Source organism: Quercus suber, unplaced genomic scaffold (assembly GCF_002906115.3).
Source record: "Quercus suber isolate HL8 unplaced genomic scaffold, Cork oak 2.0 scaffold_28, whole genome shotgun sequence".
NCBI lineage: Eukaryota > Viridiplantae > Streptophyta > Magnoliopsida > Fagales > Fagaceae > Quercus > Quercus suber.
The window spans coordinates 532,072-546,180 of record NW_027069493.1 but is presented as its reverse complement, the minus strand read 5'-3'; the positions used below and the strand labels follow the sequence as shown (position 1 = coordinate 546,180).

At 35.2% G+C, this 14,109-nt stretch overlaps 1 protein-coding gene across 2 annotated transcripts; it reads left to right on the top strand.

The window, feature by feature from the left end:
* Nucleotides 1–2,905: 2,905 nt before the first annotated feature.
* On the top strand, nucleotides 2,906–10,152 carry LOC111988118 (uncharacterized). Of its 2 annotated transcripts, none has more exons than XM_065769344.1 (5): nucleotides 2,906–3,468; nucleotides 5,681–5,758; nucleotides 5,885–5,969; nucleotides 6,236–6,324; nucleotides 8,570–8,650. In XM_065769344.1, the coding sequence occupies exons 1-5, from the start codon at nucleotides 3,181–3,183 to the stop codon at nucleotides 8,612–8,614; spliced, it is 585 nt and encodes a 194-aa protein (XP_065625416.1). In that variant the 5' UTR covers nucleotides 2,906–3,180; the 3' UTR covers nucleotides 8,615–8,650. The 2 variants fall into 2 exon arrangements, with proteins under 2 accessions (XP_065625416.1, XP_023875650.1); XM_024019882.2 differs by lacking the exon at nucleotides 8,570–8,650 and adding an exon at nucleotides 9,668–10,152 and having other exon boundaries at nucleotides 2,911–3,468.
* The last annotated feature ends 3,957 nt before the right edge of the window (nucleotides 10,153–14,109 follow it).

Genomic DNA, 14,109 nt, shown 5'->3' with positions numbered 1-14,109 from the left:
TGTTTTTCCACCTAAGGATGGAGCAAGATAATATTAAAACTACAATTATAGAAAAATAAATTTAAAAGAAATTAATAGAGAAAAACACTAGGGATTCAAGAATCCATCTAATATTTCATCATATGAACTTGGATTATTGGTAACTGAATTAGGTAGAGAGCCAACTCGCCTAATCGGAAGATAAAACAATAAAGTGCTCAAATAATGTGTAAAGTAGATTGAATATAAGTGATTGAGCAAATAATTCAATTGACATGTTACAAGCGTCGATATCGTATATTGTTCAGCCCTGATTAATGCGTAAAAACAAATATCAAAATCCACAAAAATTCAAAAAAAAATGTGCGAATCGTGAGTTTCAAAGACAAAAAGGGGTAATAAATAAATGTAACATGATCGGATGGTGAATCAAAAAGTTGCAACAATTAAAAACCTTCTTATTAGAATTAAAACCAAAAACCCTAGCCAGGTATGGTAAAAAAGTTGATTTTTTTTTTTTATCTAATTGTCCGATTGGGCTAAATTTTGGACCATCTCGTAGGTCATATTTTCCCCTTCAAAACGATAGTTCATGGGCCAAATTTGGATTTGAAACGAATAAGATATCAATAAAACTCCAAAACCCTGATTAAATGTTTCATTTTTTTCAAGTTAAAAGGCTGTTTTTGGACCAACTTTGCGCAAAATACTGTACCAATTGAGCAAGAATTGGAGTGATCTGTTTAAACCAGTGTAAAGTATGAGGTCTCAACTACCTCACACAAAAAGGGCTCGATAATATTTGCCATGGATAGAAGGAAATGATTTTTTCAAGAAAAAAGTCACAGAATTTCTTACACTCATCATTTCCCTTCAAAACGTGGTATCTTAGCTCCAAATCTTGCAAGGTTAGAACTTATGGAAACTAGACATCCATAGATTTCTAGGGATACCAAGTTTGAAGAAATCGAAACTCGGAAAGGCCTTAAAACAGTAGGGTGAATATCGGACCAGTAATAGGAAAAAGGACTATAACAAATTAAATCAAGTAGTTTCAAAACTAATAAATTAAATGCCAATAGCCGTATGACTCAATTGTCATCTCTTGATATTTTCAATGGAAACACCTAAGATTCAACCCATAGTGATTAACAATACTACTAAATTATTTGTAATTTATACCTAAGGAAAAACTACCATAAAAATGCATTATTTAAATAATTTTTTGTTTTCTGTATTTTATGAAGGGAGTATTTGTGTTAAAGATTTTGAATTTTTAGAAATATTAGTGGAGATATGAGAGTGTACCAGTAGACACAAAAAATCCACTAGAAGATAAAATGACATTATAGTGTCTACAAAGAAACCTTAACCCAATATGTTAAAATTTTATGATATACTCTTACTATCCCCCTCCCCTCGAGTGTAGCCAAGTAGGGCAGGAGGGGGTCGTAATTTGCACCCTGACCTATAATTCATCCCAAACAAACAAAAAATAAATTAATTGCATTAAGTTTTATAGGATTTGCTATGCCCATAAGTCCCTAAACTAGAAATCAATGCTACTTATTTAGAATACAAGTCACTATTCCTAACAATTCAAGATGGCAATAGAATGGTTTCAGATTGGGTGCGTGCATATCTCCATTTCCACTTAAAGATAGGAAAAGCTTGTGCAGAGTAAGACAATTTTGATTAGGATGGAAGCATATAGTCTTTCTTAATTGGGTTGGAATCAATGCTGATGAGGGTGAGAGGGATAAGAGAAAAGGGAAGGACCAACTGTGTGAATATTGAATGTTTTGAAATGGCAATAATATATGCATAAAACCATTAATAATACGTATGCAAATTATATATATATATATATATATATATATAACATAATTATATAAATGAGCAATGCTAGGGACAACTTTTAGTTTTTACAACTTGTTAGGTAAGTTATGATTAATTTAACACCACTTTCAACCCGCTGTTGACATCATTTTATTATGCATAAATCACAATATTCCATCTCAAAAATGGTGAAAAAAGTGAAAAATTTCAACTCACCAGACTTATCATGTGTGTGCACACACGCACGTGTGCATTTGCATGCATGTATATGTATTCCCAAGATGAAGCAAAATTGATCTCCATATTGTTCCATTCTTCAAGGTGAGGAAACCTTTTGCATAATGGGATAATAAATGTTAGGTTAAGTCGATGTAGTGGAGGAGAAAGTATACCATATTTTGGTAATACCAACTTAGTATCTGTTTTGCTATTTTCTACCCAATAAATGAGTGACACTTGTTTCAAAAAAACCACATTAGACTGCTCCAATAAATTAATCACAATTTTCTATACTGTCGGGAAGATGAATTAATCATTTATTGGAGTAGTCTGATGTGGTTTTTTGAAACAGTTGTCACTCATTTATTGGGTAGAAAATACCAAAACAGATACTGAGTTGGTATTACCGAAACATAGTATACTCTCTCGTAGTGAAAGCCATTAGTAGGATATTACGAATTCTCAGGGTGAGCAGCAACCCAATCAACCTAACTCACTTGTTTAGTGAGTGGAGGCCATTAGTATGATTTCGACACACTTAACTGTCGCTCGTGGAGCTCCGAATGGTTGAGAGGTTGTTTCTCATTGATTGGTACCAAATTTCTTCCTCTCCCATGTGATATAGTCGAGTCAAGCAATGAGTTGATCCTTAACAAATGCAACAATATATATATATATATATATATTTTGTTTAAGGACAATCAAATTCAACTATATAGCTTATTGAAATTTCTTTTATTCCTGCTATTTCCTTCTCCATTTCTACCATTGGCACATATAATTACCATGAGGCTTTTGTAGTCAAAACAAATTGTTTGATGAAAATAGATGACTTATAAGGGCCGTGAACTTTTAAACCGTGCTAAGTGTCCATTGTGCGCAAGGAACAAATTTGGTAGGTTTTTGGAAAGTCCTTGTAAATACCTTATATTTTAGTCCAACTTTCAATGGTGATGGTGATTTTTGTATTTTTCCAAATAAACCTAAGTTTTGCCCATTCGTATAATATACCCCAATGAAACACAAACCCTCGACAAAAACAAGAAGAAAAAGCAGCCTAGATTGAGTAGATTCAATCCAATTTGTCACTTTAAAACGGAAGAGAGGGAACCAGTGAGTCAGAGAGAGAGAGGGTAGTGCAGAATGGAAAAGAAATTAGCAGAGCTAGAGCGAGTTCAAACCCAAATCCTGGAACGCATATCAAAACTAGAGCTATTACTCGACCTCTCTGCGCCACTCTCTACCGCTGTTCCCTCCTCCAACCCAATCTGCGACACCGAATCTCGCCTCTCCTCTATCCTCCGAACCAACGGCGTAAACGACTTCTCGTTCAAGAAAGTCCCCGCCGATTACTACGATTGGCCATTCGAAGCCCGACGAGACGCGCTCGGCGCCGCCTCCATCGATCATCTCTGCAAAAGCATCGTCCTGGTACAACTACAATTTCAATGTCTTTCTCCAATCTCATACTATTATTATTATTATTATTATTCTTAGTGCCTATGCTTTTACAATCGAAATGCACTTTAAGCTTCAGCCTTATGGTTTTTGAATTGGTATTGTTGCTTGTTTGGTTGAAATTTAAGTTTCGAGGACACATTGATCAATGGATTGTAAGACCAAATTCGATGTGATAATGGTGAATTAGTTTTTCGGGAATGGGTCAACTACCTTAAAAAGTAAGACAAATTTGACTGATAATTTAGGATCAAAATTTTGTAAAGAAAAGATTTCTAGAAGCATATGTAGGGTAGAATCATCTGGAAGAGGAATGGGAACGATAATGTATCATGAGTTAATGTTGGGAATTTCATCTAGCAATAATTTGTTTGGGTGCTAAAGTTAGCACACACTTCTTTGTAAAACTCATTGTTATTAATACCGTTTCGGACCCCGTTTCGGTTTGTCCAGTGGAATGGAATATTTCGGTACCGGCCGATTTCGGCGTACCGTTTCAGGGTGTTTCGGGGTTCTTAAAAAATAATTTATATATATCCTTGTTGAACATAAAATTGTCAATTCTAATAAATAAATAACTAAATATCAAATAATACAAATCATTTAGTCTTAACTCTTAAGTCTTAAACATCAATATAATCACACAATAAGAAGATTTACAAGACAATAACTAAATATAAAAAATACAAGATTTACTTCCTCCTCATCATCATCCATGAGAGAATGATCAAATTCATCATCAAAAGAACTCCCAAGAACTACCAACACCCATTGGACCTTTACTCTTTTTTTTCTTTTTTTTTTTTTTTTAATAATAATAGGCCAAATCGGTACCGGCCGGAATTTGCATCTCGGCCGGAATTGGCCGGAATTGACCGGAATGGCCGGAATGGACCGAATGACCCGGAATTTGACCCGAGGTGGAATGTGAGTATTCCGGTACCGGTTTGCATACCGGTACGAAAAAATTCCGGCCGTTCCGGCCGGAACGGAACGGAATTAATAACTATGGTAAAACTTGCTTTGTCATAGCTGATAGCTCAGGTTATTGGCGCAGGGCTTTTTTTCTATCTAAATATCAATTAAATAATGTACTTAGAATTCATTCCTCTCACCATGTGAAATTATTAATTAATATCAAAAATAAAGTTTTTGTACTAAGTATTGCTAACATGTACTATTTAATTGTTAATATAACTAATACACTTAATGTTTCTTGTAGCATAGTCGATCTTTGGTAGGTTTTATCAATTTTAACTTTGAGAAACTTCTTTCTACAAAAATAATTGTAACAAATGTTGTCAATAAGCAATACATGCATTCGGAAAAGAATCTAGTCTTTTTAAGTTTTATATAATTTAGTATGTTAATTGGAATAAATCTCTCTTTTTTTTTTTTTTTTTTTAATTGGAATAATCTAAACCATCAGCATCATAAATAGTATCATCTTTGAGAAAACAGTCGAGATATGATGCAATATTTTTGTACACTATCATCCTTTAATAAGAGCCTATGGGACCAGAATTACGGGGCCTTCTTTCGCTAGGGGGCCTTGCTTGTTAGGCAATTGCAATTGCCTAAGACACCTAAAGGTAGATCTGATCCTGTAATTATTTTTTTTTGATAAGTAGATCCGATCCTGTAATTATCAAAAACAAAAAGGGAAGAGCTGACCCTGCATTGGCCAAGGAAATTGTTATGGTATTATTACAGCTGTGTGAGATTGTTGGAGCCACCTAATCAGATATAGCACTTACTCTTATGGTAAATGCACCATAGTGTGATAGTATGACTGCCTCCCCCACCCCCCCCTCCCTTTTTATTTTCTTCTTTTTGGCTGACAACATTAACTAACATATTTGATTAGTTATAAGCATTGATCTTTCACCATGTGTGTTGGACTTTGGGATCATTGGTGTTTATGATTCTTCAATATGTAGTATTCCCCATCCATTCTATTGTTAGATACCTCTAAATATGATTCATAGTGTACAATTTTATTTTGTGGAACTTTTGCATGTCTCTGTAGATTATGCGATGGCATCAATGATATTGTGTGGATTGAAACTATGCAATATTTTTGAAGTTTGATACTCAACTCACTGCTTTCCCTTGCATCAGGAGTTCATGTTATGATGAACTTCTAGCTTTTTCTTTCGGTCTAAAGTTAGTTCATTTCCATCAGGTTAACACTCAAGCTCCATCTAATGTCATTGATTGTAGTGATCGAAACAATTCAAAGTATTATGTTGTTGTTGTTCAGGTATTTCTCTTTGTCTGTCTGTCTGTCTGTCTCTCTCTCTCTCTCTCTCTCTCTCTCCCCAATTCATTAAGAATCTGCTGTCTGACTTGGCTAAACCATCTTGTTTGGACATTCTCTTTATTGCAGTACACTGCTCGTTTCAATGCTGAAACTGTTAAAAACTTTCTGTATTTGCTCAACAATAGCCAGATAGCTAAAAAGAAATTCAACTGTAAGTTGTCATAGACTTAATTATCAAAAAGTTACAAAGAAGTTCCAGAGTTACTGAATATATGTGCATTGCAAACATTTATTACTGTTCTGAAATGGAGTGAACTAGCCATACTTATATTGTTGGCTTACCATACCAAAGAAAAAAAATGCAATATTCTTTACTATGTTGACAAAATGTCCCCAGTAGTATAATTAGGTGTAAAAAACCAGAACTTATCTGACATACTAACCAAGAAGTTGTAATGTTTTAAAATGATTATGCAGTGAGGCTTGCTCCTGAGGAGACGTCTGTGAAGTTAACTGGATTTGAGCACAATGCAGTGACTTGTATTGGCATGAAAACAGACATTCCGGTAAAACATTCTCTATTTAATTTTTCCAGCTTGATATGACAGCTGAAGTGAATCCTTGTTCATGTCATTTGATATGGTCCTTTTGCTGTTTTTATCTTTTATCATTTACTGGATTTCATATTCTGCATTTTTTTTTCATAGGTAAGAATTCATATTCTACATTGTTCTTGAAGCTTTTTGTGTTGGTAATTAACTTACTAGTAATTGATCAATGTGTTTAAAATGTTAGTATAATTAACAGAAGAGGGAACATAAACAAAACTTCTGTCTAAATTTATGTTGCAGGTTCTTCCAACATGCTCAAGGTTTTTGAAGTTTATATAAGTTCTTTTTGCTGTACACATGCATTTGACACATTTCCAGGCAGTGCTTTCCTACTTGATTTACAAGCTATATAGCATGGATATGGACATGATACGTAGTACAGTGAAACGACATTTCTTGAAAAACTAGGATATGATACATTGAGGATATGACAATTAATTAATTAATATATACATATATATATTTTGATAAGTAAAGGAAATTTTATTCAAGAACTTAATAATGAGTCACCCGAGTATACAAGAAGTATATAGCCAAGGACCAACATAATCAAATACATAAATTACAAGCATCTATCAAATCATAGACTGAAGAAATAGAATGACTTCCTATGATAGGCATCCAGTCCGATAGAGTTTTAAAGAAGAAAAGTTTTAAATCAGCTATTGTCCTTTCAGAATCTTCAAAACACCGGTTATTTCTCTCCTGCCAAATGCACCACATCAAACAATGAGGGACAGCCATCCAAATAACACCATTACGATGATGACCAAAATTTCCTTGCCAACAAGCAAGGAGCTCAACTACAGTCTTTGGCATTGCCTAGTGGATACCAAACAAGGTGAACACCATAGACCACAACTCAAACAATAGGACAATGTAGTAAAAGATGGTCTACCGATTCTCTATTACTTTTGCACATATAACACCAATCTAGAATCAACACCTTCTTCTTAGGTAAATTATCAATAGTCAAGATCATTCCTAAAGCTGCAGTCCAAACAAAAAATGCAACTCTTGAAGGAACCTTTTGCTTCCAAATACTTCTCCAAGGGAAGGATTGAGTACATACACCCAACAAAGCCTGATAGTAACTGCTTACCTCAAAACCCTTGCTCTTAGCAGGTGTCCAACACATGTTATCCTCACCAATACCTCTCAATGAGACTCCATATATAACATTCCAAAAAACAGACAAAGAATCTTATTCCCTATCATGAATTTCTCACAGGAATTCTAAGTCCCAAAAAAGAACCCCATTAGGAAACTGCATGAGATCAGCCACATAAGCCTCCTTATCATTGCTGATTATGAATAAATCTGGAAAACACATACTTGAAGGATTATCCCCACACCAGACATCATGCCAAAATTTCAATCTAGTCCTATCTCCAATCTAAAACTAAATGTAGCGAGAAAAAGTAAACCAACCACTACTAATAGTTTTCCATAAACTCACACCATAGGAGCCTAGAACAGAATTAGAGCACCAATCTCCCTCCTTAGCTCCATATTTAGCCCTTATAACCCTTCTCTATGGTGCTCCTCTCTCATACCCAAATCTCCACAACCATTTTCCCAATAATGCTTCATTAAAGTATCTCAAGTTTCAAATTGCTAGACCCCCAGATTGGATAGGAGAGCATACCTTGGACCAATTCACCAAGTGACGTTTAGAAACATCTCCTAGACCACCCCAAAGAAAATTTCGTTGAAGTTGTTCTATATGATATGCTATATCTGCTGGAATTGGAAAAAGAGAAAGGAGATAAGTAGTAAATTGGATAAAGTACTTTTTGACCAGAGTAAGGATACCACATTTAGATGAGACACATCTTCAGTTCCACGCCTGCTCAAATTTTTAGGTATATACATTTTATATTTGGAATAAGTTATGTTTATTTTGGATTTAAAAAGTATGTAACAACAATGAAATGTTTGGAAATATATCTAAAATTAATTTAAAGACAATAAAATATTGTTTAAAGTATGAACAAAAGAGTTCAGATAAACTAGACACCTATAAAAGGAGCTCAAATAAAAAACATTCAACATCAAAATAGAAAAACTAAATTAAAAAATGATTTTTTTCTTCTTGAGTGTGTACTTGACACATTTGTGTCTACTGTTCACGCAATATTTAATATTAAAAGTGGGTCCCACAATACTATTTACACATTTAAAAATTATTTTGCTACAGTGTTTTCAGCAACAATCAGTTTTTATCAACTTTCAGCAACAATAAGTGCTATCCAAATGGACCCTTTATGAGAGTAAGTCTCCCCCCTTTGGATAGATACATCTTTTCCATCCTGCTAAATTTTTAGGTATATACATTTTATATTTGGAATAAGTTATGTTTATTTTGGATTTAAAAAGTATGTAACAACAATGAAATGTTTGGAAATATATCTAAAATTAATTTAAAGACAATAAAATATTGTTTAAAGTATGAACAAAAGAGTTCAGATAAACTAGACACCTATAAAAGGAGCTCAAATAAAAAACATTCAACATCAAAATAGAAAAACTAAATTAAAAAATGATTTTTTTCTTCTTGAGTGTGTACTTGACACATTTGTGTCCGTGTCGGATACGTGTTCGACACTAGTACGTTGGCATTTTGCAGTGTCCGTGCTTCCCAGGTTACAAGTATCTCATTGGCAGTATATGTTTAATTTCCTGGGCTAGATTACAGCCATGCAACTGGTATTCAAAGTTTCAGACAGAGGTTCCAATATGTTTTGGTGGGAACATGGAGCGTTCTCCATGTGCAATATGCATTTCATCTTACAGAACCTCTATTTATGATTTAATCTTTCCAACCTTTTGTCCCACTGCCAGCTGTTGTGTGGGTCGATTGTTCCAATTAGGATCCTTCAGGGAAGTCTTTGAATGAATTATATGCTGGCCCATTATTGAATGATTGACTGTATCAATGATTTTCTGTCAATCTACTTTATCTATAAGAATTGGGGTGACACTCAGAAAGGAATCAGCTAGCTGGGTAGTTTGAGCTTTTGCAAATAAATTTTGTAGAGCCATGATACAGTGTTTTAAGATTCTTACAAATTGTTTGAAATTAAATGAATGAAAGTTCCTATTGTTTAATGAAATTGTTATTATTTTTAAATACTGGCATGATAACATATAACAAATTAGAGAGGAAAGAATACAAATGAAATGACATTGTTTGATTTTTATGACCACAGTAAAATAGTTGTTATATGAGTTCAGAAAGATATTTTGCATTTTTATAGAGGAGATAGTATTTTATATACCATTGGCTTGATTTCAGGTGATTTTGGATGAAGCAATTGTAAAACTTCATCCTGATTTCTTCTGGTTGGGTGGTGGGGAGGTTGACCTGAAGCTGGGGATCAGGACCTCTGAATTTATTGACTTTGTTAAACCTTTTATTGTCAGCTGCAGTGGTACTTGATTCCCTGACACGAGAAATTATTAAACTAATTGAAGCACAAGTCATCTAACATGATCACCCAGTGGAGGTTGAACTGATGCCATTCTATTGAGAATCCATTGGTGTTTGAATGTTATTTGGGGCGGAGAAAATGTCTTATAGAGCTGGAGTGCTGCTTCCCTTTGGTTCTCTGGAATACCGAAATTGAATAAGATTTTTTCTCCCTGGTAACATTTTTTTTTTTTTATTTGCTCAAATGAATCTTTGCTTCTCTGGGTATTATAAATGAACATTGAGGAAGTAAATTCAAGACCAACTGCAACACGTATAACTTTTTTAAAAAAATTTTAAACTTAGTCATAGCCATGGTTGTCAGTTGGGAATATATATATATATATATATATATAAATATACATTTATTAAGTACCAAAATACCAATATATATATGAACAAATGACAAACTTCGTCAGAGTTATAGCCTCAAAACCACAAACATACTTGATTTCCCAATTAACATAACATATAGAACAATGTTTCCAGCCACTTTCTTCATGGTAAAAATACTAACATAATTCATCACTATCCAAACCAAGTTGTTTATTACTTTGTCGAATTATATACACAATTCTGTATTACTATGGACTCAGCAGAAGCAATACAAAAAAGATGCTCAAATTACATTATTCTAAGCAAGAACATCTCTCAACCAAGCCTTTAATAGAGGGAGGGAGAGAAGTTTTAGAATCTAGATCCTGTGCAGTAGCTAGGTTATTGAATGGGATCGGGATCCGAAGTTCTATTACAAAAAAAAATTGAAGTCTTTGGTGGGCATCAAATTCGGCTAGTGCGTGAGCAATTGAGTTTGGCTCACGATTGACCCAAGCAAAAGAACAACTAATAAAATAGTGTCTAAGCAACTTTGCATCTGTAGAGAGGAAAAATTTCCGACCTATCATAAGTTAACATGTCACACTACCAAGTCCACAAAATACAGCCAATTACAAAGCGCCACGTATTACAGGTAGGTTTTGCTATCACTACTTGAAAACCAACAGAAATTTGCCAAGTGTCATGCAAGAACTAATCACGCATCAGCTCGTGTAAGCGATGACATAAGCAGCCTCGCACATGTAAGTGATAACATAATCAGTCTAGCACGTGTAAGCGTTGACATAAGCGGACCAATTAGACTGTGACAGTGTCACCAATTAGACTCCGTCACATGTCACTCATCCACCTCCAAATTCCTATAAATAGAAGCCTTCCTAAGACGTTTAAGAGGACATCAAGCCATCTGAAGTACAAGCAGTATCAGAGAAGATTCAGAAGCATTTAGAAGTACAAAAGCTTTGCAGGAATCAAGCCTCAAAGCCTTTAAGAACTTCAATCACAAAATCGAAGAATATTCGAAGCAGAATCATCCAAACTATCTGCTTAGATCCTAAAGTTTGCTGGAATCAAGCTCAAAAGCCTTTAGAAACATCAACAAATCATAAATCAGTGAAACTCTACGGATTCAAGCCTGTAAGGCCTTGAAGAACTTCCACCATAAACCTTCAAAGACGAAGAACGCACGAAAAACACGAAGAATGCACGAAGAACACAAAGAACGCACGAAGAATGTGAAGAACAAAGGATTTCTAATAAGCTCATAGCTATAGATTCATTGTAATTCTGTTTCAACAATCTTCAATCCATCCCTTAACCAAATTGAAAAATATTTTGTGTTCAAGTCAAAATCACACTGCCACAAATCTCATCAATAAGTCTTGCAAGGAGATCGAATCAGAGGATCACTCTTTTGTAATTTCAGAGAATTGTACCACACAATAATCAATACAAATCCGTATTTGTGAAACTATTTTACTTATTTGATTTATTTCAAACTAAAAATTTACATGTAGACTGGCATGCCTAGTGGGACCTCTCTACTTATCATCTCACTCTCCTTTAAAGAAAGAAATCTACACCATCTTGCTACCAACTTCAATGGCCACTAGAGGGGACATTCAAACTTCAACAATAACTACTTCAACTAAACTGGTACGGCTGCCACAAACAACTGCATTGGTGTAATCAATTGTAGCCAATCCAAAGCAAACAATTAACTAAGGAAGTCAAGGTCCAGACAATCATCTTCTTAGACCCTCTTACAAGAAATAAGGTCATCAACAAGAACGTCTCTACCTTGGAACACCTCAAGTATGGGGACAAATCCCCTTCTTCCTTCATAAGAAGTTGGTCGTACGATTTCTCTCCCACTGAAGGGAACCCAAAAAATGAGATTTCACAGGCTCACTTCAATTCACTTTCTTCTCTATTATCTTGGGAAGTTGTGTCAGTCATGATGACTAACACTTTAACCATGAAAGAAAAAATGGCTGAAATGGAACAAAGGGTACTCCTTCTCACAAAAGCACTTGAAGAAAAATACGTCAAAATTACAACCCTAATAAACAAGTTGGAGGTACAAGATTCGGGTGAATCAAATCTTGGCCTTGAGCACCCACCTGGCTTTACCTTGAAAGGAGAAAACCCCAAGGTTGATAAAGGAAAAGGAGGTGAAGGCACTTCTTAACACGAACATTCCACCTCAATGGCCTCGATATTTGCCCAACAATTGCAGGACATGATAACGAATACCATTCAAGCACACTATGAAGGTTCTTCTACAAGTTCTCTCATATATTCGAAGCCTAATACAAAGTGCATTGATAATATGAGGATGCCAAATGGGTATCAACCTCCCAAGTTCTGCAATTTGTTGGCAAAAGAAATCCTAAGCAACACATTGCTCACTTTGTAGAAACTTGTGAGAATGCAGGTACTCAAGGAGGCCTCTTTGTAAAACAGTTTGTCCATTCACTGAAGAGGAATGCCTTTGATTGGTATATAGACTTAGAACCCGAGTCAATTGATAGTTGGGAACAACTCAAAAGGGAGTTCTTTAACCGATTCTGCAACACACGGTGCATGATAGGCATGGTGGAGCTTACCAATACCAAATTGTAGAAGGATGAGCCCGTCGTTGACATATCAATCGGTGGTGTTCTTTGAGTTTAGATTGCAATGATAGACTTTCTGAAATTTCTGCTGTAGAGATGTGCATCCAAGGCATTGCTTAAAGATAGTCAACTGCTTAATAGGATGATCGAAGATCGATGTAGTCAAAGATGAAGACTATAAGGAGTTGATGTTGCTTAGCTTTCCTTGAAATGATGATAAACATAAGTTGATTCTTAGTTGTGGAGCAAAATAAAATCTTCAACCTCTTTTGCAAGAAATGAAGTCTGCATGGCATTGTCCATCTTTTATGGACATTCTTCCACGTTTTTGAAGTATGCTTTGCATCACTTATCTCCTAGGGGCATCTTCTTGTACCTTGCGAGTCTAAACTACATCGACTCTCTTCTAGGTTGTGTCACTTCATAGCTCTAAAATTTGAATCATATCATCTCCCTTCTGAGTGGTGTCGTTTCATGTTATGTTTCTGAAATCTAGATGACATCAACTTCCTCCAAAATGATGATAGATTATATATCCGAAGTCGGTGTTGCATTATCTCTCCCCTGTGAACACGTTCGTGCAATGTCGAAATTCTAGGTGGCATGTTTCAACATCTTCAAAGTCTTAGTAGCATGCTTTGGCATCTTTAAAGTATTGACATCATTTTTTTCCCGCATCTTTAAGGTTTTGTTGGCATTTCCTTGCATCTTCAAAGTCTTGATAAGGACTCCTTGCATCTTCAACGTCTTGATGGCATCTTTGAAATCTTGATGTCTGGCTACAGTGCTATGTACCCTTGATGTTTGAGCTATATTGCCTTTGAAAATTGATGCTATTGTATCTTTATTATAAAGGTAAATATTGGTGCAACTTCAATGTGAGTATAAGTGCTAATGTGGAGTGTTGTCAAGGCTTCATGGCAAAGATGAATGTTAGCACGACTTCGGTGCAAATATTGGTGCAATTTCAATGCGAGTACAAGTGCTAATGAGGAGTGTTGTCATGGCTTCATGATAAAGATGAACGTTGGCACGGCTTCAGTGCGAATGAAGTGTTGACATGGCTTCACGGCAAATATGAATGTCGACACAACTTCGATGCGAATAAAGTGTTGACAAGGCTTCATGGCAAAGATGAATGTTGGCACAACTTTAGTGCAAGTGAAGTGTTGATATAGCTTCATAGCAAAGATGGATGTTGGCACGACTTCAATGCAATTGAAGTGTTAACGTGGTTGCATGGCAAAGATGAATCTTGACACGGCTTCAGTGCAAATGATGGTGCGACTTCATAACATATGTAAGTGCAAATAT

Excerpts from the sequence above, each read along its gene's own strand:
- LOC111988118 (XM_024019882.2), top strand. The coding sequence starts at position 3,181 with ATGGAAAAGAAATTAGCAGAGCTAGAGCGAGTTCAAACCCAAATCCTG. Across the intron at positions 3,469-5,680 it reads TCTGCAAAAGCATCGTCCTG|GTTAACACTCAAGCTCCATC; the intron begins GTACAACTACAA and ends CATTTCCATCAG. Across the intron at positions 5,970-6,235 it reads AGCTAAAAAGAAATTCAACT|TGAGGCTTGCTCCTGAGGAG; the intron begins GTAAGTTGTCAT and ends ATGATTATGCAG.